The sequence below is a fragment of the Narcine bancroftii genome, chromosome 12 (assembly GCF_036971445.1).
Source record: "Narcine bancroftii isolate sNarBan1 chromosome 12, sNarBan1.hap1, whole genome shotgun sequence".
Lineage (NCBI taxonomy): Eukaryota > Metazoa > Chordata > Chondrichthyes > Torpediniformes > Narcinidae > Narcine > Narcine bancroftii.
The window spans coordinates 57,499,476-57,524,417 of record NC_091480.1 but is presented as its reverse complement, the minus strand read 5'-3'; the positions used below and the strand labels follow the sequence as shown (position 1 = coordinate 57,524,417).

The window sequence follows — 24,942 nt, the reverse complement described above, 5'->3', positions numbered from 1 at the left end:
CTGATCTGATGATCGACTCTTCTCCACCCACCTGCCTTTTCCCCATATCCCTTAATTCCCCGATTATGTAAAAATCTATCCAACCTGGTCTTAAATATATTTACTGAGATCGCCTCCACTGCATCAATGGGCAGCGAGTTCCACAGATTCACTCCCCTCTGGGAAAAGCAGTTCCTCCTCATCTCCGTCCTAAATCTACTCCCCTGAATCTTGAGGATATATCCCTTAGATCTAGTCTTACCCCACCAATGGAAACAACTTACCTACCTCCATCTTATCTATTTCTTTCATAATTTAATGTGTTTTTATAAAATCCCCTCTTATTCTTCTAAATTCCAACCAGTCCCAAACAGTGCCTCAAACAGCAAAACACGGGGACACACTTTAAGACATAGCAGCAGAAATAGTCTATTCAGCCCATCGAGTCTGCCCCACCATTTAATCATGAGCTGATCCATTTTCCCACTCAGCCCCACTGCCCGCTTTCTCCCCATAATCTCCTTTGATGCTCTGGCTAATCAAGGACCTATCGATCTCTGCCTTAAATATACCCTACCCAATGACCTGGCCTCCACATCTGCCTGTGGCAACAAATTCCACAGATTCACCACCCTCTGTTTGGAAGAAATTCCTCCGCATCTCTTTTCTAAGTGGATGCCCTTCAATCACTTCAATCACTGCTCACCCTTTCAACTCACCATCAAATCACATCACAGCCTTTCTCAATCTCAGTCACTTGGTGCAATGTGTGAAATTGTGGCTGTCAATTTGAGCCCACAAACAGCGGCAAGAAAATGGCCCAATAATCTGGTTCTTTTCGAAAAGAGATTGTGAATGAAATTCTTGTTCATTTCAAATAGCAACCAGGTGATCATTAATCCCTTCTGAGGAGAAAAACGGGTTTAATGTCTCATTCTAAAAAACAAGTGCTCCAACAGTGCAGCAGGTTCCCTTGAGCAGCCCAACATTCTCTCTGTCTCCACAGTGGGACTTGAACCCACAACCTTCAAACTCAATGAGGAATCCTGCACAGTGAATACACACACACACACACACACACACACACACACACACACACACACACACACACACACACACACACACACACACACACACACACACACACCAAGTAAATGGATGCAGCTCTCACTTTTGTTTCCTAAGGTGGAGCTGAACCGTGTTGCTCCAGTCGTCTCCAACATGTCTTGGAGCATACTGATTTACATCGACTGTGATAGCACAGCCCACACATACATCGAGTCTATTATTATCCATTCTAGATGGTACAATTACAGATGACAACCCCACAGGGATCCTGAATCACTCCAGCCTTGTTATTCTCACACTACATTAAAAAATACTTTTCGCATGAGATCACACTGAACACTACACTTACCATGATCTTTTTTTTGGTGAGACTTACTCCCCCCACTACTTACCCACCTCCACTGGGATTGTATGCAAAAAAGGGCACTCTTCATGTGTCAGCCCAGACAATGAGAGGGCTGCCAGGCTAATCAAGGATGGCATACTTTGCAGTCATGTCTGATCCCATTAAGCACTCCATATTTACATGCAGCATCCACGTCTACATGCAGCATCAAATTTCTGCGCAGTGACTGAGTGAGAAATTCTGCGATAATTGAAAGGGCACCAAAGTGCTCCTGGGCAATTCTTGGATGTCACGACAGCTATAGTTATCACCATTTGGGGCTCCAAATTGTCGTTCCAAGTGAAGCAACATTGTACTTGTGAATCTGTACCCCCCTCTGGAACTGGATCCTTGACTTTCTCATTGGAAGACCACAGTCAGTACGAATTGGAAACAACATCTCCTCCTCACTGATTATCAACACAAGTGCACCTAAGGGGGATGTGTGCTTAGCCCACTGCTCTACTCATTATACACCCATGACTGTGTGGCCAGGCACAATTTCAATGCCATCTAGTTTGCCAATGACACCACAGTTGTTGGCAGAATCACAAGCGGCAATGAGGAAGCGTTCAGGAGGGAGATAGATCAGGATGATTGTGGACTTCAGGAGGAAGTTAGGGGAACACAATCTTCATCAAGGGCTCAGAAGTGGAGAGGGTCAAGAACTTCAAATTCCTGGGTATCAACATCTCCGAGGATCTGTCCTGGAGCCTCCACGTCGATGCAATCACAAAGAAGGATCACCAGCGGCTCGATTCGGTACGTCACCAAAGATTCTCGTAAACTTCTAGAGGTGGACCGTGGAGAGCATTCTGGCTGGTTGTATCACTTTCTGGTATGGAGGTGCCAACTCTCAGGACAAGAATAAACTCCAGAGTGTTGTTAACTCGGTCTGCGACATCACAGGCACCAGACTTCACTTCATCGAGGACATCTACATGAGCTAGTGTCTTAAAAAAGCAGCCTCTATCCTCAAAAACCCCCAACACCCAGACCATGCCCTCTTCACTCTGCTACCATCAGGGAAAAGGTACAAGAGGCTAAATATGAGCACTCAATAGCACAAGGACAGCGTCTTCTCTGCTGCCATCAAATTCCTGAATGATCAATGAACCACAGTCACAGCCTGACTTTTCATGAATGTTTCCACTATGATGCTGCCACAAAACACTGAATTTCATTGCTTGTTCATGACACTAAAATTTTGATTCTGAATCTGCAGGGGTCATCTACTGCATCCAGTGCTCCCGCTGTGGTCTGTTCTACATTGGAGAGACTGGGCGCAGACTGGGAGATCGCTTTGTTGAGTGCCTCAGCTCTGTCCATCGCAAAACCGTGGGTCTCCCAGTGGCCACCCATTTCAGTTCCCCACCCCATTCCCTTTCTGACATGTCTGTCAATGGTCTCATGTACTGTCAGACTGAGATACCTGCAAATTGGAGGAACAACACCTCATCTTCTGTCTGGGCACTCTCCAACCAAGATGGCATTAACATCGACTTCTCTGGTTTCTGTTAAAACCCACCCCTCCTTCCCCCAGCTCTGTCTCTCTCTTCCCTTTTCCCTCTGTGTCCTTCCACAGAGCCAAAATCAATTCTCACCTTTCCTCTTATCATATCCAACTAACCCCTTTTGTTGGTCTGGACTCCTGCCCCAGCCAGTCTTCAGCCTTTATTCTGACACCTTCTTGTTCTTTGCTTATTTCTTGAAGAAGGGCTCAGGCCTGAATCGTTGGTAATATATCTTTGTCTCCATTGGATGCTGAAAAGACCGGCTGAGTTCCTCCCGTATCTCTGTGTGTTTTACTGTAATTACAGTGTTTGCAGACTTTTGTGCTTCACATAGGTCATCGTAATGGCTATCCCTCGACGTCGAGGATGATGGACTTCGTTCCATTTTCCACAGAGCAAAGATGCCTCTGTGTGTGTGTGTGTGTGTGTGTGTGTGTGTGTGTGTGTGTGTGTGCTTCTTTAATGTCCACTTCATGTTTCACTCCAAGAAGCACACGATACTTCACAAATCAATCAATCAATCCCAATGGCATGAAAATCCCGATGATCCGAGCTGATTGATTTGTTGCAGCCTTCGTCCACCTTCACAGCCATTGAATTCAGAGTAACTTCATTCACTTGTTCCACTGTTGAGGTCTTGCTTGGATTGTTCTTTGTGGACCATAGCTCCAGACGCCATTGCTCTCAGGATCACAGAACCACACAAGCTGATGGGCAGAGTGAGAATGAATACTTCACCCTAGTTACTTCTGAAGAGATTGGTAGAGGGTTGGTAGTAAATTTTATTGTGTTGTCACTTCCTTTAAATTAAAACACAATTTATCAGGGATTAGGACTGAGATTGGAGCAGGAATTTCAGTCTCGATCAGGCCAAGGAAGCAACAGCCAATCCTCGCACAGCAAACAGTGGAGCCTCCTTCTCTACAGCCACCTTGAGAGCACAGCGCTATCTCAGCTCTGCACAGGAGTTCTGCCTGAGACCTTTGTGAACTTAAGATTAAAGCTGGTTATGGGATAAGCAGGTCTGTGCATTTAAAACCAAACAAACTATACTTCAGGATAATAGAGTGCAGAACGACTGTTCTGAAGACATCTCATGCTTGATATGGGGCAGAGCCACAAAAACAGTGGCTGGATAAGCCACCCACACAGTCTGAGGTCAAACACACACAAATGTCACATAGCCTGCACTCCCCTCTCATTAGAGTTAAATCCTTTTGTCAAAAATTATCATTAGCTCTTCTTTCAATCTTTGGCAGGATGCATTTGGGTTTCTGGCCACACATTACTCAAACCATCATCACCTGCCAGCCATGGATTAGTGAATGGCACTCACAAGTTGAACATAGCACATTACAGCACAGTACAGGCCCTTCGGCCCTCGAGGTTGTGCCAACCTATATATTCCTTCCTAAAAAAAATTAAACCCTTCCTACCTCATAACCCTCTTCTTTCATCCATGTGCCTGTCTCTTAAATGCCCCTAATGTTCCAGCCTCTACCACCATCCCTGGCAATGCATTCCAGGCTCCCGCAACTCTGTGTAAAAAAACTTACCCCTGATGTCTCCCCAAACTCAATGATTTTGCGCACTCTCTTCAGACAATAATCCCAGTAGATCGCATCAATTGGAGGGGGAAGGGAGACTCCAGTTATCCTCTCTGCCACCCAAAGTTGACACTCAGCCCCGTCAGGTAGGCAGACAGTGCTGAATAAATGGTCCAAATTGTTTAAAAAAAAGTAGCAATCTCTGTTGCTCTCTCCATATCCAAGAAGAATGAAATGATGTACTTTGAAATGTTTGTCAATATCAGAAGCCCCAATTTGAAGGCAGGTCAGGTTATCCCTGTTCAGATTGGGGGTATCTTCTTCATCTAAACTTGCAATGAGGCACACTTAACCTTGATGCAAGCACTGAAGGAAAGTGGTTATCAAATCTTAATTTTCTGTATTTATGATTCCTCATCAAGAGAGGAAAGATATCAATAAGATTGAAAGAGTGCAGAGGAGATTTACAAGGATGTTGCCAGGACTTCAGGGAACTAGGACTTTATTCCCTGGAGCATAGAGGAGATTTGATCGAGGTATTTAAAATTATGAGGGGGATGGACAGAGTAAATGTAGGTAGGCTTTTTCCACTGAGGGTCGATGAGATACAAACCAGAGAACTTGGATTAACAGTGAAAGGGGAAATGTTTTGGGGAAACATAAGGGAGAACTTCTTCACACAGAGTGGTGGAAGTGTGGAATGAGTTCCCATCTGAAGTGATGAATGCAAGCTCAATTTTAACATTAAAGAAAAATTTGGACAGGTACATGGATGGGAGAGGTATTGAGGCCTATGGACTGGGTGCAAGTCAGTGGGACTAGGCAGAGAAATGGTTCAGCACAGACTAGAAAGGCCGAAGGGGCCTGTTTCTGTCCTGTAATGTTCTATGGGAACTATGATAGACACAGAGCTGGTGTTCAAATCTCTTGAGATTAAGTTTTATTTGGAAGACTTTAGGTCTTAATGGGCTCTTGATTCCTGCCAACCTGCAGCAACCATGGACAAACACAAAGGAACGGTGATGCGCAGCACCTCGTGAGATCTCACAATTGGGTGCCAACAAGTCACGAGCTATTATGGGAAGCAGCTTGAGCTCTCTTGTCCTTTTTCTGCTGATGTGCTGCTGAGGTGCGGGTCTCAGACCCCCAGTCAAGATGAACACCTGCAATCGTGCTGGCGTACAGGGTGCAGAGACAAGCCCTCACCTCCCCTCCCCCATCCTCCGGGTTAGAGGGACGCCAGAGAAAAGTAATTGCATAAATTCACAATTAAGTGTGAATCATGATTGTTGTAAACAAACTGCATCACCAGATCCTGCTCCAACAGTGTCATCAAGTTTGCAGATGACATGACAGTGGTTCACCTCATCAGCAACAACAATGAAACGCACTACAGGTGGAATATCTTGTGAAATGGTGCGAGAGAAACAACCTGAATCTCAACGTGGACAAGACGGAGATGATCATGGACTTCAGGAGGACCAGGAATGGCCACCCTCCACTACACATCAACAAATATAGTCGAAAGAGTGGAGAGCATCAAGTTCCTTGGGGTTCACTTAACTAGTGACCAATCGTGGACACACATCTCCTCACTTGTCAGGAAGGCTATCGGCCATTATGTCAACTTTCTATAGCAGTGATTTTCCACAAGATCCAGAGTTGTACCTTCTGGGAGATATAGGGGGTGTGAGTTTTACACTGTCCAAATATCAAATTCAGTTCATGAAGGTTGCCCTGGCAGTAGCCAGGAAGTGTATAACGGTTACGTGGAAGTCCGACTCCCAATTAAATACCACACGATGGAATGTGGAAATGCAGAATTGCGTTCCCCTGGAGAAAATCATGTACAATCTGAGGAGGAAACACGACACATTCGTTAAAGTGTGGCCACCCTATTTGAAATACAGGGCGCACAGATGTGACTAGTTCCCCCTCCCTTCAAAATATGGACACGATAAAAATCTGTCCTGGCAGGGAAAGGAGTGGAGTCATGGCCATTTTTTTTTTTAGTTTGTTTTTAGTTCTTTCTTTTTATTCCTTACCTGTGTTATTTAGTGAGCGAGGTTGTGTTTTACTTAGGTTACGGTGAGGGCTGTGAACCCCACTAGTACTTGTGTTTGGGGATGGGAGAGGGAAATAAATACAGACTCAGTATGTTATATGAATGTTGGAAAATATGGTATTGGTTGTCTTACCAGTTGCTTTATGAGTCTATGAAAACCAAATTAAAATATTCAAAAAAGCCTTCTCAACTTTCCCTTTCCACTCACATCCCACCTTAAGCAATCCCTTACTAATCACAGAGCACCGATGGCATAGGCATTACTTAAAGTGGGATGTGAGTGGGAAGAAAAGTTTTAAAATCACTGCTATAGATTAAATACTTGTCCTGAATGTGTATTATTTGTCTGTTCGTGTGTTTGTCTGGTTGGGTGTCCGCATGTTTTGCACCAAGGACCAGAGAATGCTGTTTCGTCGGGTTGTACTTTACTAGACTTGATTCTGCGATGTCTTTGAGGGAGGGAACAGTCAAACCGTCCTCACCCGGTCTAGTTTATATGTGATGCCACGCACTTATCTGCCTCTTCAGTTCAGGGGTACTAAAGATGGAGAGTAAATATTGGTTTGCCAGTGAGAACATCCCATGAAGGAATAAGTAAAAGCACAATTTCCTCTCGGTATGGCAACATTGAGACGTAGAAGATCCATGAGGGAATGGAAAAGGCTCACTGTGAATCTCACTGTGATTGTGGGCGGCACAGTTAGCGCAACTCTATTACAGTCCCAGTGACCAGGATTTGAATCCTGCACTGTCTGTAAGGAGTTTGTACATTCTCCCCATGTCTACGTGGGTTTCCTTCGAGGGCTCTGGTTTCCTCCCACCCTTCAAAATGTACCAGGGCTGTAGGTCAATTGGGTGTAAATTGGGCAGCATGGGCTCATGGGCTGAAATAGTCTGTTAACGTGCTGCATGTCTAAAATTTAAAAATAAAAAAAACCTAAGGATGGATTGATTGAAACCTCGAGAAAAGAGGAACACAGCCCTGATGTCCAAAGTCTTGTTTCACAGAGTGTGAGCAACCGACCAGTGCATCACATTCCTGGAAGGATGTAGCGAGGCAAAAGGCCTGGAATTGTTTCAGAAACAATTGGAGTGGAGAGTGTTAGGTCTCTTTGGATGATGAGGGGATAAGTGGGCTTCTCCATCTCCAACAACTTAGTGATCCATTCAAAGAGAAATGCAAGGTCAAGCAGCGGGTGGGTAGCATTGGGCATAAGAGTAGGATGGTTGCAACCCCGCATGCCCAACAACTAACTTATACAGACCATGGTGTTAAGGGCTGTTCTGTACTGTGTCAACTAAAGCCAATAGATCCAATTGGCTGGGCTGGAAGCCTCAGGAGCAAAGATCACCAACCTGAAACTCTCTCTCTCTCTCTCTCTCTCTCTCTCTCTCTCTCTTTCTCTCTCTCTCTCTTTCTCTCTCTCTCTCTCTCTCTCTCTCTTTCTCTCTTCACAGATGCTGCCTGACCTCTTTGGTATTCCCACAGTTTTTCCTGTTTTATCGTGAACAAATATTGTGAAAAGGGCTGGCAGGCTGCTGAGGGATGAGTCAATCGAACGCAAGTTGTCATGACGGTAAGATTAGTTTAATTGTAGCATCGGAAGCCATTTGGCCCATCTTTTAAATGCAAGGCAAAAAAAGCTATCAAGACTAATAGCTCTCCATCTTGTTGGTCACAACATATCAAGTAATCATCAGCATGTTGTAAAGGTTTCCGGATCGGGTTCTAGGCACGGCACAGTTAGCATTGGGGCAGCAAGGTTGGCGCAGCAATTAGTGCATCACTGTTACATCACCAGTGATCGGGACCAGAGTTTGAATCCCGCACTGTCTGTAAGGAGTTTGTACGTTCTCCTTTTGTCTTCATGGGTTTTCCCCGGGGGCTGTGGTTTCCTCCTACTGTTCAAAACGTACTGGAGGGTTGTAGGTTAATTGGGTGTAATTGAGTGGCACGGGTTCATGGGCCAGAAGGGCCTATTACTGGGCTGTATGTCTAAAAAATCGGGGTGGTAAGTGGGGGGAATGAAAAGATGCAAATTTACTTAACTCCCCTCTTTCTAAGAATCAAGTTATTGACCTCTTTGTTATATAGATTTACACAGCATGGAAACAGGCCACTCAGCACAACATGCACACACCAACCAAGGTCCATATCTTTCCCAACAATGTATGCTGGGCCTTTTGTAATATCATGCACCTCAATGTTCTTTTTGTCGCCCACTGTCCCAAAGAAAACAACATATACAGCCATTCTTAACTCAAACTAGTCCTAGCAACATCCAAATAACTTTTACTTCATTTTTGTACCATCCCATTCTTCCTGCAATGTGGTGACCAGAACTGTACAAGGAAAGCAAGATCTAGCCTAATCTGGCCTCCTTTGTACATTTCCAACATGACCTTTGTATTAAAATGTCTGCTCACATCCATTCCATAGAACCATAGAATATTACAGCACAGAAAACAGGCCATTTGGCCCTTCTAGTCTGTCCTGAACTATTATTCTGCCTAGTTCCACTGACCTGCACCCAGTCCATAGCCCTCCATACCCCTCCCATCCGTGGATCTGTCCAAATTCTTCATAAATGTTAAAACTGAGCCAACATTCACCATTTTCAGCTGGCAGCTCATTCCACACTCCCACCACTCTCTGTGTAAAGAGGTTCTTCCTAATGTTCTCCCTGAACGTTCCCCTTTTCACCCTTAACTCGTCCTCACATAACCTCAGTGGAAAAAGCTTATTTGCATTTACTTTATCTATACCCCTCATCCAGGTCATTTATAAAAATCACAAAGAGTAAAGGACCCAGAACAGATTCTTTTAAGGGGAACATTCAGGGGATCCTCATTACACTGAATGGTGGGAGCATGGAACGAGCTGAAGTGGTGAATGCAGGCTCAATTTTAACATTTAAGAAAAATTTGGACAGGTACATGGATGGGAGGTCGCGTGCGCTCAGGTCAGTGAGACGAGGCAGAATAATAGTTCAGCACAAACTGGAAGGGCCGAAGGGCCTATTTATGTACTGTAATGTTTTATGGTTCTAAGATACTAGATATCTGCATGTTCAGAGGTCTAGCTCCAAGTCATCGATAACTCATTCACTAAAGCAATATGAGTGAACACACTTAGATAATATTCGCAAAACCAAATGTTCTACCTATACAACACCCACTCTCCACCAATAGAGATCGATGACAAGACCCTGGAAAACATGGACCATTTCCCATATTAAGCCAGTTAGGATGATGAGATTCAGCATGGTATTTCAGTGTGCCAACAACTGCTCTTTGCCAACTGAGTAAAAGGACATTTGACAACCGAGACCTCAGATCTGGCACAAAACTGACGGCCTTGCAGGCAGCAGTGATTTCTGCCCTCCTGTACACTTCTGAGTCACAGACTATGTACAGCAAGCATCTCAAGCCGCTTTCAGGTGGAATCACCAGATGAATGGGGCTCCGGAGCTGGCTGCAGGTGTCTGCGAAGGGACATTCAGATGGCAGCGCTGAAGGTGGTGTTCTGCCACCTGAAAGGTCTGCAGCGGGGAGAGGTGCCGCGGAGAAAACGGCGGCTCCTGAGTCGGGGCAGGGCAACTGTCTGACAGCCCCCCTCCCCACTGCCTGATAGCCCCCCCCCCCCCCCGCTGTCTGACAGCCCCCCGGCGTGGGACTACGGGGCTGTCGGCAGCAGGTAGGGAGGCTGTCAGGCGCGGGGAGTTGGGTCGCCCCCTGCTAGGCACCTGAAAGTGGCTAGCTGCTTTGCCTGGTGCTGCTTTCAGGTGCCTAGGGGGAGCGCTCGGAAGTGGAGAATATACCTCCCTGAGGTGGGTTGAGTAAGTGCTCCTTGGGGACGGGTTTTCCGCTTTCAGATGGCCTCCCGACAGCTGCATTTGGGTATTTTAGCCAGCTTTACATTCGGGTATTCTGGCCACCTGAAAGCGGCTTCAATGCGCTGGAGAAGTACCACCAACACATCCAATTGACTGGCAGGCTAAGTGAACCAATGTCAATATCCACTCCCAGGGCATCGAAGCTTCTGGTGACACAGGTATGTAAACATATGAATCAGGAGCCAGTCAAGCCAGCTCAGTCATTTAATAAGATCTGAGCGTAATCTCAACTCTACATTTCCGTCAACCTTTCATCCACTTGCTTATCAATGACTAATGTACTTCTGCCTCAATAATAGTCATAAGATTCTGATTCCCAAAACATTCTGACTCTATTATATTCTATATATTCCCTGTAATAGTTAATGGACAAATAGTATTCTATTGTTACAGTAACTAACCAACCAACCAGTCCAGAAGTAAAACACAGAAGTTTGCAGACACAATGGTTGAAGTAAACACGATGCTGGAGAATCTCAGCAGGTCAAACAGTGAACTTTATGTAGAAAAGATAAAGATACGTCACTGACGTTTCAGGCTTGAGCCCTTCATCAAGGGATGGGCAAAATGTTGGCATGCGCCCAAACAAATGGTTGGGGGGAAGGGGTGGGGGAGGAGCACAGTCCCAAAGGCAGGGGGCGATAGGTGGATAAAGGAGGGAGGGCACACCAGGAGGGGGGATGGCTCTGTGAATGGAAGAGGAAGGGGGTGGAGAGCTGGAGGGAAGAAAGAGGAATGGGGAAGGGAGGGAGAACAGAGAGCAGGTTAGCAGAAACCAGAGAAGTTGACGTTAATGCCATCTGGTTGAAGAGTGCCCAGATGGAAAATCATATTGTTCCTCCAATTTACAGGTGGTTTCGGTGAGATAGTACACTAGATCATGGACAGACTTGTCAGCATAGGAGTGCGGTGCAAAACTGAAATGGACGGCCACTGGGAGATCCCCGTCACTGATGCAGACAGAGGGAAGGTGTTCAACAAAGCGATCTCCCAGTCTGCCCCCAGTCTCTCCAATGTAAAAAAGGCCAACATGACCATCTTTGGGATGTGGGGGAAACTGGAGTACCTGGGGGAAACCCAAGAGGTCACAGGAATAGGTCCAAATGCCATGCAGAGAACACAGAGATCATAATCAAACCTGGGGTGCCAGACCTGTGAGGCAGAAACACTACCAGCTGCCCTACCGTGCTGTCAATATTCAGATATCTGGTCCTTTGATTCAGAAACACTGGTTTCAACCCCACAACAGCTTGGAAGTTTAACTTCAAGTAAACAAATTTATTGGATTGTATTCAGTACAGTAATTATTGAGGGAGCAGAGGTGGAGAGGGTGAGCAAATTTAAGATCTTGGGAGTCTCTATCTTGGAGAATCTTTCCAGGACCCAACACACCAATGGTATCTTGAAGAAAGCAGGTCAGCGCCTCTACTTCCTCAGGAGCTTGCAGAGGTTTGGTACAACATCGGAAACCCTAGCAAATTTCTACAGAGGTGTGGTGAAAAGTGTGCTGACCGGCTGCATCACGGTCTGGTATGGGGAGACACCAATACCCCTGAGCATAAAGCCCTGCAAAAGGTAGTGGACACAGCCCAGGACATCACAAAAAAAAACCTTCCCCACCATTGAGAACAACTATGGGGAATGCTGCCATTGAAGAGCAGCAGCAATCATCAAGGATCCACACTCTGTTCTCGCTGCTGCCATCAGGAAAGAGGTGTAGGTGCCACAAGACTCACCCCACCAGGTTCAGGAACAGCTGCTCCCCCTCCACCATCAGACTCCTCAATGGCAAACTCAATCAGGGATTCACTTAAGGAATCTTACTTGTGCACTTTATTGATTTTCTTTTCTCTTTCTCTGTATTGCACAGCTTGTTTACATTTCTTTATATGTCTACATTGTGAATGTTTTTTTTTGCATTACCAATAAGTGGTAATTCTGCCTCACCCACAGGAAAATGAATCTCAGTGTTGTATATGATAATAAAGTGGAAATCTGAATATTGGAATAAAAAACGTTGATAGTCATGAAACTAGCAGAACATTGTAAAATCTGCCTGATTTACTAAATGTACTTGATAAAAATAAATCTGTTGCCCTTCCCCACTCTGGGTCCATATCCGACTCCAGTTCCATACAATGTGCTCGATGCTGAAATGGCTCAGCAACGTGGCAGCACAGTAGTTAGTGCAACCCTTTACAGTGTCAGTGATCGAGACTGGGGTTCGAATCCCATGTTGACTGTAAGGAGTTTGTATGTTTTCCCTGTGTCTGTATGGGTTTTCCCCAGGGGCTCCGATTTCCTCCCACTGTTCAAAACATACTGAGGGGTGTAGGTTAATGGGGTGCAACGGACTAGTGAGCTGAAATGGCCTGTTACCGTCCAGTATGTCAAAATTTAATTTTTTTAAATTTAAATGTAAAATCACTCAATGCAAAGGACATTTCCTGCTAATGAATACTCAACAAAAATGTGCTACTGTCAAGACAACAATTTGAGGTGCATGCATTTCCCCCGACCAGGATCAACATCCAGTTCACAGCACGTGAATAACACCTTATGCTCTACAGCAGGGGTTCCCATGTACCCCTAAAAATTAAGAATAAAAAAAATCACGACATTGTGCAATCTGGCTGCAGATTACAACACAGTGTAGTGTACAGGAGTAGTTCTTCTCTCAATGTGCCCCTGAAAAGTGCAAATGTACCACTGGGGGTACATGTACCCCAGGTTGGGAACCCCTGCTCTACAGGATCAAATATTCATATTTACCATTGCTGACTGTTCTCTTGTACGTAACATGAGATGTGTCAAAGAAATCCTCATTCAACTGACACTTGGGAGAGATTTCACCTTCTCATTTAAACGACGCCTACAACCTTGGTGGAAATTGCAAAAGTAGGAAATCTGCCCACCATGTTTACAGTTTCTAATAGACAACAACCAAAGAGGAAATCTTGCCCGAGCATCAGAATTACAGAGGAGGGTGGGTGTGTGGAACGAGCTGCCAGAGGATCTGATAGAGGCGGGGATAATTATACTGTTTGAAAGACATTTGATATGATGTAAAAAAGTACAATCGTGCATTGCTTAATGTTCACAATACGTTCTGTGAAATAGAACGTTATGTGAACACCATATTACAGTAACATAGGTGTTTATTATGACTATCAAGACATATGTATTACAGGTTTTATATATATATATATACTGTATCATCATACACCTGGCAGCGCAATCACTTTGTCTACAAGATACATGAGATACACGTGTTGTATGCGGGAAGCCGCTACGTCCATTCTCCAATCAGTATTTCTGAATTATGCAGTCGGACATTGCCCGAGCAGATGTTATGTGGCGCATGACTATTTAGCACAAAAGTCTGAAGACATTGTGGTCGAAGTAAAAATTCAATGCTGGAGAGAAACTCGGCAGGTCAAATAGTGTAAAAATACATAACCGACGATGGGGTGGCACGGTTGGCGAAGTGGTTAGTGCAACGCCTTTACCACACTAGTATCAGGACTTGGGTTCAAATCCCATGCCGTCTGTAAGGAGTTTGTATGTTCTCCCCGTGTATGGTGGGGTTTCCCCGGGGGCTCCAGTTTCCTCATTTGAGTGTAATTGGGTGCTACGGGCTCAGGGGCCAAAAGGGTCTGTTACCATACTGTATGCCTAAAAATAATAAAATATAAAGGACACTATTTGACCTGCTGAGTTTCTCCAGCATTATTTTTTTTTTTACTTTGACATGATGTAGTGTGGATTGTGGAGGGTCACATGACCTCTCCATCTGGAACTTAGTTGAAAGTCGCATCACCTGCCCATCAAGATTGGACTCTACCCACCATGTGGTGCACACCTGACCACTGACCCCTTTAATCACCTAGTGATTACCTGGGCCAGACTCCCCAGCTCACTGTACTATAAAGCCCACCACATGCAGCAGCCCATTCTCTTTGCTCCTTACTATGGACGCTGCTCAACACCAGGTCGTGAACTGTGGACATCGCTGGAAGAGTCGTTGGTAAGGCGTGCATTACACTGAGAGTGGGACCGTAGTATTGTGTAGGGATACTTTGCATTGGGCCATATCCCATTCGAACAGAGAACCTGGAGTACGTGATGAGGTCCCTGTATAGTAAGAGTGTTCTAGTTACTGAATATTATTGCACCTGTGTGAGGCAGAGTAAACAGCCACTGGTATCGGAGATCGCTGTATCCGATGTGACTACTTACATTGTTTGAAGTACTGAGTGTTGTTTTGTGTCTTCCCCGATACTATTTCCCCGTGTGTGCAATAAAGATCATTCTTTCTTTGTTCAGCCTGTGTCTGGACTCATCTCTCTGTGAACCCTCATTTGATCTCATGTAACACATGGACAGGAAAGGTCCAGAGGGAAATGGGCATAACGCAGATAAATGGGACTAGCTCAGGTAGGCAACATGTGTTGGGCCTAAGGATCTGTTTATAGATTCAGATTTATTGTCAGAGAACACACATGACATCACCTACAACCCTAAGATTCTTATTTTCTGCGGGCAAGGCAGAATTACCACTTATTGGCAGTCCAAAGCAAACTGTACACAGCGTATCCATGTAAATAAATAAAGAACTGTAAACAGATAACAAATGTAAACAAACAGACTGTGCAATGCAGAGAGAACAAAGAAAATCAATGCAGAAGTGAGAGTCCTTAAATGAGTCCCTGATGGAGTTTGTTGTTGAGGAGTCTGATGGTGGAGGGGGAGCAGCTGTTCCTGAACCTGGTGGGGTGAGTCTTGTGGCACCGATACCTCTTTCCTGATGGTAGCAGCGAGAACAGAGTATGTGCTGGGTGGTGTGGATCCTTGATTTCTGCTGCTCTCCGATGGCAGTGTTCCCTATAGATGTACTCGATGGTGGGGAGGGTTTTGTCTGTGATGTCCTGCGCTGTGTCCACTACCTTTTGCAGGGCTTTATGCTCAGGGGTATTGGTGTCCCCATCCCAGACCATGATATAGCTGGTCAGCACACTTTCCACCTCACCTCTGTAGAAATTTTCCAGGGCTTCTGGTATCATACCAAACCTCCGCAAACTCCCATGGGGTTGCCTCTTGATGATCTTAATGCACCTCACATGGACACCATTACAAAGCAGTCACTACAATGCAACTCAAAAACAGAGAGCATAATTCCAGTAGATGAGAATCATCAGCTAAACTGCATGACAATATTACAGCATCAAAATAATTTTTAATCCATTGTTTTTTATTGCTGCTGTGTAACCGTGCTTTGCTTTTAGAGTGAGGGATTATTAATGGTATAAGTAGTGCAAAATTTGTTAACTCACCAGGAAGAAATGGTCAGTATATTTTATGCAATTTCACTGAAGTGATTAAACTTGGTTTAAAAAAATCAGATGCTGTCTCAGCACCCATACAACAAACAAGATCTGATCTGCCTCTTCATCAGGCCTCAACAAAAACCATGACAGAATCCCACCCTTTGGCCCCCTTGAGCCTCCAACACCATAGAACATTACAGCACAGGAACAAGCCCTTTTAGTCTGTGCCAAACTATTATTCTGGCTAGTCCCACTGATCTACACCCAGCCCATAGCCCTACACACCTTTCCCATCCATGTTCCCGTCCAAATTCCTCTTAAATGTTCCTCTTCAGCTCGTTCCATATTCACACCACTCTTTGCGCGAAGAAGATCCCCCTCATGTTCCCCCAAAACTTTTCCCCTTTCACCCATTAACCCATGTCCTCTGGTTTGTATCTCACCTACCTATTCAATAAGGTCATAGCCAATTCTCTACCTCATCCATTTTCTTCCCGATCCCCAATTCCCCTTGTGTCCAAAAATCCATCTGTCTTGGTTGAAATGCAACAATTGAACAATTAGAGCCCTCTACTCTGGCTATTAGACCCAAGTTTGGATCAGCTTTGAAAGAAATGAAAAGTCCTTGGGTTTGAGTCAGATCAGGCCAGACAACCTCTTTATAACCAAATTTTTAAAACTGTCACTGTTTAACTTGATTATTGGGTGGTTGTGTGCATATTCAGGGTAGGGGGAGTTACTTATTAAAAAAAGTAAAACATGAAAGTCTTCAGACACTGTGATTGAAGTAAACACACGATGCTGGAGAAACTCAGCAGGTCAAAAAGTGAACTTTATATAGCAAAGATAAAGATACAGAACCCACGTTTTGGGCTTGAGCCCTTCATCAAAGTGTGGACAAAATGTCGGCAGGCGCCCGAACAAAATGATGGGGGGGAGGGGCACGGTCCCACAGACAGGAGGTGGTTAAGGGAGGGAGGGCACACCAGCAAATGGGGGAAGGGGGGGATGGAGAGGGAAGGGGGCGTAGAGCTGGAGACAGAGGGATGGGGAAGGGAGGGAGAACCAGGAGTGGGCTAGCAGAAACCAGAGAAGTCAATGTTAACGCCATCTGGTTGGAGAGTGCCCGCATGGAGGAGTGACTTGAATTGGAAAGCAAGAGGGAGCATGAAGAAATGAGGCAGAGAAGCAGACTTGAGGCAGGCAGATAGATAGATAAGAGGGGTGTACAGTGCACAGTGAAGCCCACTTGCTGGAGCCCTGAGCTGGTCCAATGAACCTTCCTTCCCTTACTGCACAACTCAGAACCAAACTATAGGTTCAGGTGAAGTATCCAAAAAAATGATGGTCTCAAACTCAAGTCGAGCTTGGTTTGGCCACGGTTCAGTTCATGTTGAGGGAGGTCAGTTTTTTTTTAAATTATATTCCCCAGCAAACCTCACTCTGCTGATCAATTGCAAAGATTTTCAGGCTCTGGCTGAAGGAGTGACCTTTTATTTTGAGACAATCCCTGCCCCTTTCCACAACTACACATTCCAGCTATGGGCTTATCCACCCTGTAAAATCCATTTCAAATTCTTGTGTTTCACTGATTATGAACCAATCCTAGACAGTCCTAATACACAACCTCTTCATCCCAGAAATCAATCTTGTGATTCCAAGGCCAGTATGGCGACCAAAGCATGCACAGTCCACAAGATATGGTCTCAGGAAAGCCCTGTAAAATTGCAGCGTCTTTAGGGTGATAAAGACCCACAGACCATTTTCCCTTACCACTGAACTGTCCCATCTTCAGGCAACTTCACACCACTCTTCCATCACCCCACCCCCCCCCCCCCACCCCCCACTGTCCCTGTACAAGAGCATCCACAACTTTGATCGCATCATTTTCTGCCAAAGGCATCCCTAACCTTACCCTTTGAGATGCTCTTTTTAAACCTGCATGCATTTACAACATCCTCTGATTGCAAACAGGCACCAAATGCAGTTCCCAGTGCCACCCCTTGAATTTTAATCTGTCATCCATAAAAGATACAAAGTACATGTGACAACAAACAATTCAATTCAATTGTAAAATAGGTTTAGAAAGAGGCCATTCAGCCCTCCTGTCTGCTAGGACGGTTGATTGACATCTTTGCTCCATACCCCTCAATTCCCATATAGTTAAATAGAAACAATTAAAATTACGTTTTGACATTTTAAACGACTTCTCGACTCAACAGCATTTTTTGTGTGTGTGTGTGGGGGGGGGGGGGGAAAGAGTTCCAAATTTTGTTGTGTAAAATCCATTCCGCATCAGCCCCCCTCATGACTCCAATTTGAATAGTACCTTCCCTTAAGAAACCGAGGAATCCTTTAATCATTCCTGGACACTTTAGATAAGCCCTTAATCTACACCCGAGGAAGAAACATCTTAATACAGATCTGGATACAAATCATTTGCAGAAATGCACAAGGTTTGATATTTCGGTCTTTTAACAATTCTGAGCCTTAGTGGCAATGCTGAGAATGAGAGGGATATGTGGTCTCTCAACACCTCTCCTCTCGTTGTACCTGGTCTGGTCCCTGGAAACAAATTCTGCACAGAGGGCTCCTCATTCCACTCTCGCTGCTGTTCAGGGACACGGAGTCCATACCGGTTTGGAGCGCACCATTCCTCTCCTTGTCGTCGTCTCCTCCTGCAGCACCGCTCGACCCGTAACAATCCTCGTCGGCCCGGGACGAGCAATTGGGGAACGGAGGCCAGCCGCATCCCGATCTGGCCAGCCGTCCTCCACCTCCTGCTCCCCCTCCCTCTTCTTCTCTTCCTCCTCCTCCCCTTCTCCGGCCCGTCTCCAAATCCTGCTCGTTCCTCTGCATCGCGAAAGATCTCATCAAAAGCAGCACCTTCAGGTCATTGCAAACCATGCGGATGTGATACTTGAACATCATTTACATCTGGTGTTTGCACTAAGTCGTATGCAAGAAAAAAAACACAAAAAAATGTAAAGGAGTCAATTATTGATCGCTGGATAATAAAATATATGCAGCCAAATAGAAAACCAGCAGTGGGATGGCCAGATTCCGCGCTGCGTTAGGGAATGGCCAGTGCCATTGTCTCCGCGCCTCCCATTGTGCTTGACTGTCTACCCGAGAGCAATAGGACATTAACCGGGGCTGCCTGGCTCCGCTCGCCTCCGCGCCACCCCCGTCCTCCCCGGCACCAGTGACCACCCTCCTGTCACATTCCCGAACCCGCGCACGTCTGCACCGACCGAGCAGCCCAGATGTGTGTGCGCTTTTCCACCCAAGCCCTGCCTTTTATCTCCTTGCTAACCCCCCCCCCCACTCCTCCACCCCCCCCCCCACTCCTCCCCCCCTTCCCCACAACAAATCCCCTCTCAAAAGCCTCTTCCCAAATAAATCACCACCCCCAAGCCCAGGCGCCACTGCCTGGACATTTCAACCACCTCCACACCTCCGCTTCCGGTACTAATATTTTTTATGAAAAACAGTTATTGCTTCCTTTCCCCCCCCCCCCCCCCAATGGTGACAAACCCCTTCCCCGAACTGCGCGTTGACGTTGCCCACGTGTGAATTTCCCGCTCGATCTTAAGTAATGTCTTGTCAATTTCATTGGGGTTTCAGGGATGGGCCATATTGGGATCCCCCGCATCCCCTGAGTGAAACATAATTGGCTATAGCGAGATCTGTGGAGAGGCAGAATGACCACTTATTGGTAGTGCAGAAAAAAACTACAAACTACACAGAGTACACAAGTCAACAAATAAAGAAATGTAAACCAACTGACTGTGCAATACAGAGAGTGAAAAAAATCAATAAAGTGCAGAAGTGAGAGTCCTTAAATGAGTCCCTGATTGAGTTTGTCCTTGAGGAGTCTGATGGTGGAGGGGGAGCAGCTGTTCCAGTGGCAGCAATGAGAACTTGACAAGGTCCTGCATGGGAGGTTAGTCAGTAAGGTTTAGACGTTATCTATTCATGGTGAAGTAATGAAGTGGATTTAACAATGGCTGGATGGGAGAAGCCAGAGAGTAGTGGTGGATGATTGCTTCTCAGACTGGAGGCCTGTGACCAGTGGTGTGCCTCAGGGATAGTTGTTGTTTGTTCTCTATTTCAATGATCTGGATGATAATGTGGTAAATTGGATCAGCAAGTTTGCAGATGACACTAAGATTGGAGGTGTTGTGGACAGTGAAGAAGGTTTTCAAACCTTGCAGAGGGATCTGGACCAGTTGGGAAAATGGGCTGAAAAAATGGCAGATGGAATTGTAGTAGAGCACGTCGAAAGAACCAAAGACTTATTGCTCCAAACCAAGGCTTTTATTAACTGGAGCATATCACAAGTAGGTCGACCAGTCCAGAATGACCTGGTCTGGGTAAGAGCAATCCTTTAAGACTTGCCAGTAGGTGTGGCTACACTCTCAGCCAATCACAGTCATCCTACACTACAATCTGTACATATACACATTGGTGATAGAATCTGTACTATCACAGGAATTTAATGGAGACAAGTGTGATGTGTTGCAATTTGGAAGGACAAACCAAGAAAGGACATACACAGTAAATGGTCGGGCACTAGGGAGTCCAGTAGAACAGAGGGATCTGGGACTACAGATACACAATTCCCTGAAAGTGGTGTCACAGGTGGATGGGGTTGTAAAGAGAGCTTTTGGCATCTTGGACTTCGTAAATCAAAGTATTGAGTACAGGAGTTGGGATGTTTATGGTAAAGTTGTATAAGACATTGGTGAGGTGTAGCATTCGCGCTACGTGGCCGTGGAGAAGAACGACACACACACACCAAAACCTTGGAGTCAAGACTGGTTTATTGCACTGGCCGTTGTGCTTATATGGCCTCAGGTGCTGATGTCAGGGCTCCGCGTAATCAGAGCGGCCAGCGTTCCTGCCGCACTTCACTGTCTTCCTGCCGTACGGAGGTCACCTGGGACAATGACCAGTGTCACCCCCGGGTCCGTACAGTCGCCGCATTCATCAGCCATTTCGTGGGCCAGTCTGCATCTCCGTGCGCAGGCCGCTACATGACCCCCCCCCCCCCCACCCCAGAACCGGCGACCAGGCCATTATCCATTGACTTGGATGGTCTGCCCCTGTGTTGTGGGAGTATAGACCAGCTCCACTGAGCGTCAGTGAGATACAAGCCAGAGCACATGGGTTAAGGGTGAAAGGGGAAAGGTTTAGGGAAAACTTCTTCACACAGAGAGTAATGGGAATGTGGAATGAATTCCCAGCTGAAGTGGTAAATGCGGGCTCAATCTTTTAACATTTAAGAAGAATTTGTACAGGTACATGGATGGGAGAGGTACGGAGTGCTATGGAGTGCATGTAGGTCGGTGGGACTATGCAAAAAAATGGTTTGGCACAGACTAGAAGGGCTGAAGGGGCCTGTTTCTGTGCTGTAATTATTCTATGGATATATGTTTCTAACAGAGCGTGTTCAGGATGGCGTGGATCCTTGATGATTGCTGCTGCTCTCCGACAGAAGCGTTCCCAGATAGTGGGGAGGGTTTTGCCTGTGTTGTTCTGAGCTGTGCCCACTACCTTTTGAAGGGCTTTATGCTCAGGGGTATCGAACATTACAACCCAAGATGTTGTGCTGACCAATATATAACAAAAAAAATTTAAACCATCCAGACCTCATAACCCTCTATTTTTCTTCCATCCATGTGACCATCTAAGAGCCTCTTAAATGCCCGTATTGTACCAGCTTACACCATCATCTTGATGTTTTCACATTGGCATCTGACTGCAATTTTTGGGGTTTTGGCAATATACCGAAAATAAAAACAGAACATGCTAGATCACTCAGCAGGTCAGGCAGCATCTGTGGAGAAAGAAACAGTTGGAAAAACAAGTTGGAGACTCTTGGAGCTGGGAAAGAGGGAAAATAAAATGAAAACTAATTTGTTGTTTTTTTTCTTTCTTTCCCAGTTCTGACCAAGGATTTCAAACTGAAATATAAAGTGTTACTCTCCCCATAGATACTGCCTGACTTTAGACATCCAGCACGGTAACAGGCCCTTTCAGTCCACAAGCCTGTGCCACCCAGTTACACCCAATTGACTTACAACCCCCGGTATGTTTTGGAGGGTGGAAGGAAACCGGATCCCCCAGGGAAAAACCCACGTGGACACGGGGAGAATGTGTAAACTCCCTATAGGCAACATGGGATTCGAACCTTGGTCACCGGTACTGTAACAGCATTGTGCTAACCACCCCAGTCTCTGACCTGATGAATGGACCCAGCATTTTCTTTACAGATTTCAAGCATCTCTAGGTTTTTAATTCTAGTAAACCTGAAACAGTCTCCTCTCAGATCAAGGGTATCCAAATGTCATCGTTTTGCGTCAATTTTTTGTCTAATTAGATCTTTGTTGAACACTTGTAAATGTTTTACCCAAGTGAAGATTCTGTATAATGTACATTGTTTTGTGGGAAAGACCATACAGTTTACCTCAGACTGATATGGTGCAACCTTACATGTAGCACCAATCTATAAAGCATCAATGCAGGTTGAGAAATGAGGTTTATCCCAATCCATTCACCCTCCCACCAGATGGAATAATTAAAAAGTGGTGTTGGTAATTCAGCACATCATGAAGAGGATAAGAAGTGAGGAAAATACCAAAAAGGGGTGAAACACAAAAGTCTGCAGAGGCTGCAATTGTAGTAGATGCACAAAAATGCTGGAGGAACTTAGCAGGTCACGCAGCGTCCATCGGAGGTAAAGAAGGTCTGAGAAAAAAGTAGGCAGGCGTCTGAATGAAAAGGCTTGGGGAGGAGCACAGACCAAGGGGCAAGAGGCCATCATTGGTCATGGATAGGAGGGCAGGAGCAGAAAGGTGAGAATTGATTGGGGAAGTTCTGAATGAAGACAGAGGGAATGGAGGAATGGAGACAGAGGGAATGGAGACAGAGGGAAAGAGAGAGAGAGAAAGTCCCATATTTCACCACTTCCACTTAGAAGGAAGGAACAACTCACTGTATGAAGATTTACAAATTGCGGCCACAGCACATCTTGCAATGCCAAAACTGTCTCACTATCCTTCTTCTTCTTTGGCTTGGCTTCGCGGACGAAGATTTATGGAGGGGGTAAAAAGTCCACGTCAGCTGCAGGCTCGTTTGTGGCTGACAAGTCCGATGCGGGACAGGCAGACACGATTGCAGCGGTTGCAGGGGAAAATTGGTTGGTTGGGGTTGGGTGTTGGGTTTTTCCTCCTTTGCCTTTTGTCAGTGAGGTGGGCTCTGCGGTCTTCTTCAAAGGAGGTTGCTGCCCGCCAAACTGTGAGGCGCCAAGATGCACGGTTTGAGGCGTTATCAACCCACTGGCGGTGGTCAATGTGGCAGGCACCAAGAGATTTCTTTAGGCAGTCCTTGTACCTTTTCTTTGGTGCACCTCTGTCACGGTGGCCAGTGGAGAGCTCGCCATATAACACGATCTTGGGAAGGCGATGGTCCTCCATTCTGGAGACGTGACCCATCCAGCGCAGCTGGATCTTCAGCAGCATGGACTCGATGCTGTCGACCTCTGCCATCTCGAGTACTTCAACGTTAGGGATGTAAGCGCTCCAATGGATGTTGAGGATGGAGCGGAGACAACGCTGGTGGAAGCGTTCTAGGAGCCGTAGGTGGTGCCGGTAGAGGACCCATGATTCGGAGCCGAACAGGAGTGTGGGTATGACAACGGCTCTGTATACGCTTATCTTTGTGAGGTTTTTCAGTTGGTTGTTTTTCCAGACTCTTTTGTGTAGTCTTCCAAAGGCGCTATTTACCTTGGCGAGTCTGTTGTCTATCTCATTGTCGATCCTTGCATCTGATGAAATGGTGCAGCCGAGATAGGTAAACTGGTTGACCGTTTTGAGTTTTGTGTGCCCGATGGAGATGTGGGGGGGCTGGTAATCATGGTGGGGAGCTGGCTGATGGAGGACCTCAGTTTTCTTCAGGCTGACTTCCAGGCCAAACATTTTGGCAGTTTCCGCAAAGCAGGACGTCAAGCGCTGAAGAGCTGGCTCTGAATGGGCAACTAAAGCGGCATCGTCTGCAAAGAGTAGTTCACGGACAAGTTTCTCTTGTGTCTTGGTGTGAGCTTGCAGGCGCCTCAGATTGAAGAGACTGCCATCCGTGCGGTACCGGATGTAAACAGCGTCTTCATTGTTGGGGTCTTTCATGGCTTGGTTCAGCATCATGCTGAAGAAGATTGAAAAGAGGGTTGGTGCGAGAACACAGCCTTGCTTCACGCCATTGTTAATGGAGAAGGGTTCAGAGAGCTCATTGCTGTATCTGACCCGACCTTGTTGGTTTTCGTGCAGTTGGATAATCATGTTGAGGAACTTTGGGGGACATCCAATGCGCTCTAGTATTTGCCAAAGCCCTTTCCTGCTCACGGTGTCGAATGCTTTGGTGAGGTCAACAAAGCACTCTACATCACTACCCTTCACTCAATAAGAAAATGGAGGATATGAACATTTTTTAAAACTGCAGATTTGAAAACCAGAAAGTTCTGGAAACGCTCAGTAAGTCAGGCAGCATCTGTGGAGAGAGAAACAAGACCCTTCATCAGTGTAATGGAGGTTATGCTTTACTTAACCACCAGCATTCTCTGTGTTTCTCTTTTCTGGAATAAAGTAGGTTGATAGGCGACCTCAGGAGTTTTTAAAATAATGGAAAGTTTTAAGAGCAGATACAATGAGAACATTTCCACTTGTGGAAACTATTTAAAGAGTGGTGCAAGTATGGAACTTGCTCCCACCTGAATGGTTGAAGTGAATTTAATGGGTCAAGCATATGAGAAATGGAGGGTCCAATACCTCTGAGGGTAAAGCCCTGCAAAAGGTAATGGACCCAGCCCAGGGCATCACAGGCAAAAACCCTCCCCACTATCGAGAACATCTGCAGGGAACGCTGCCGTCAGAGAGTAGCAGCGATCATCAAGGATCCTCACCACCTAGCACATGCTCTGTTCTCGCTGCTGCCATCAGGAAAGAGGTCTAGGTGCCACAAGACTCGCATCACCAGGTTCAGGAACAGCTGCTCCTCTTCCACCATCAGACTCCTCAATGACAAATTCAATCAGGGACTAATTTAAGGACTTTTCACTTTATTGATTTTCTTTTGTTCTCTCTGTATTGCACAGTCAGTTTGTT

The 24,942-nt window shown here is 45.8% G+C and overlaps 2 protein-coding genes across 4 annotated transcripts in view; one reads left to right on the top strand and one right to left on the bottom strand.

Annotated features, from left to right (window-relative positions):
* The window catches only part of LOC138747131 (uncharacterized), a 116,461-nt gene extending 103,888 nt beyond the window's left edge, over positions 1-12,573 (top strand). For all 3 annotated transcript variants that reach the window (XR_011347327.1, XR_011347323.1, XR_011347324.1), the window contains 2 exons: positions 8,017-8,135; positions 11,306-12,573. The gene's annotated coding sequence lies outside the window, so the exon portion shown is untranslated. The remainder of the gene's footprint in view (positions 1-8,016; positions 8,136-11,305) is intronic.
* LOC138747129 (E3 ubiquitin-protein ligase MARCHF9-like) overlaps positions 1-18,712 on the bottom strand; it is a 58,404-nt gene extending 39,692 nt beyond the window's left edge. The window contains exon 1 of the mRNA XM_069906082.1: positions 18,335-18,712. Within this exon, the coding sequence (XP_069762183.1) occupies positions 18,335-18,712 (378 nt within the window). The remainder of the gene's footprint in view (positions 1-18,334) is intronic.
* Between the last annotated feature and the right edge of the window lie 6,230 nt (positions 18,713-24,942).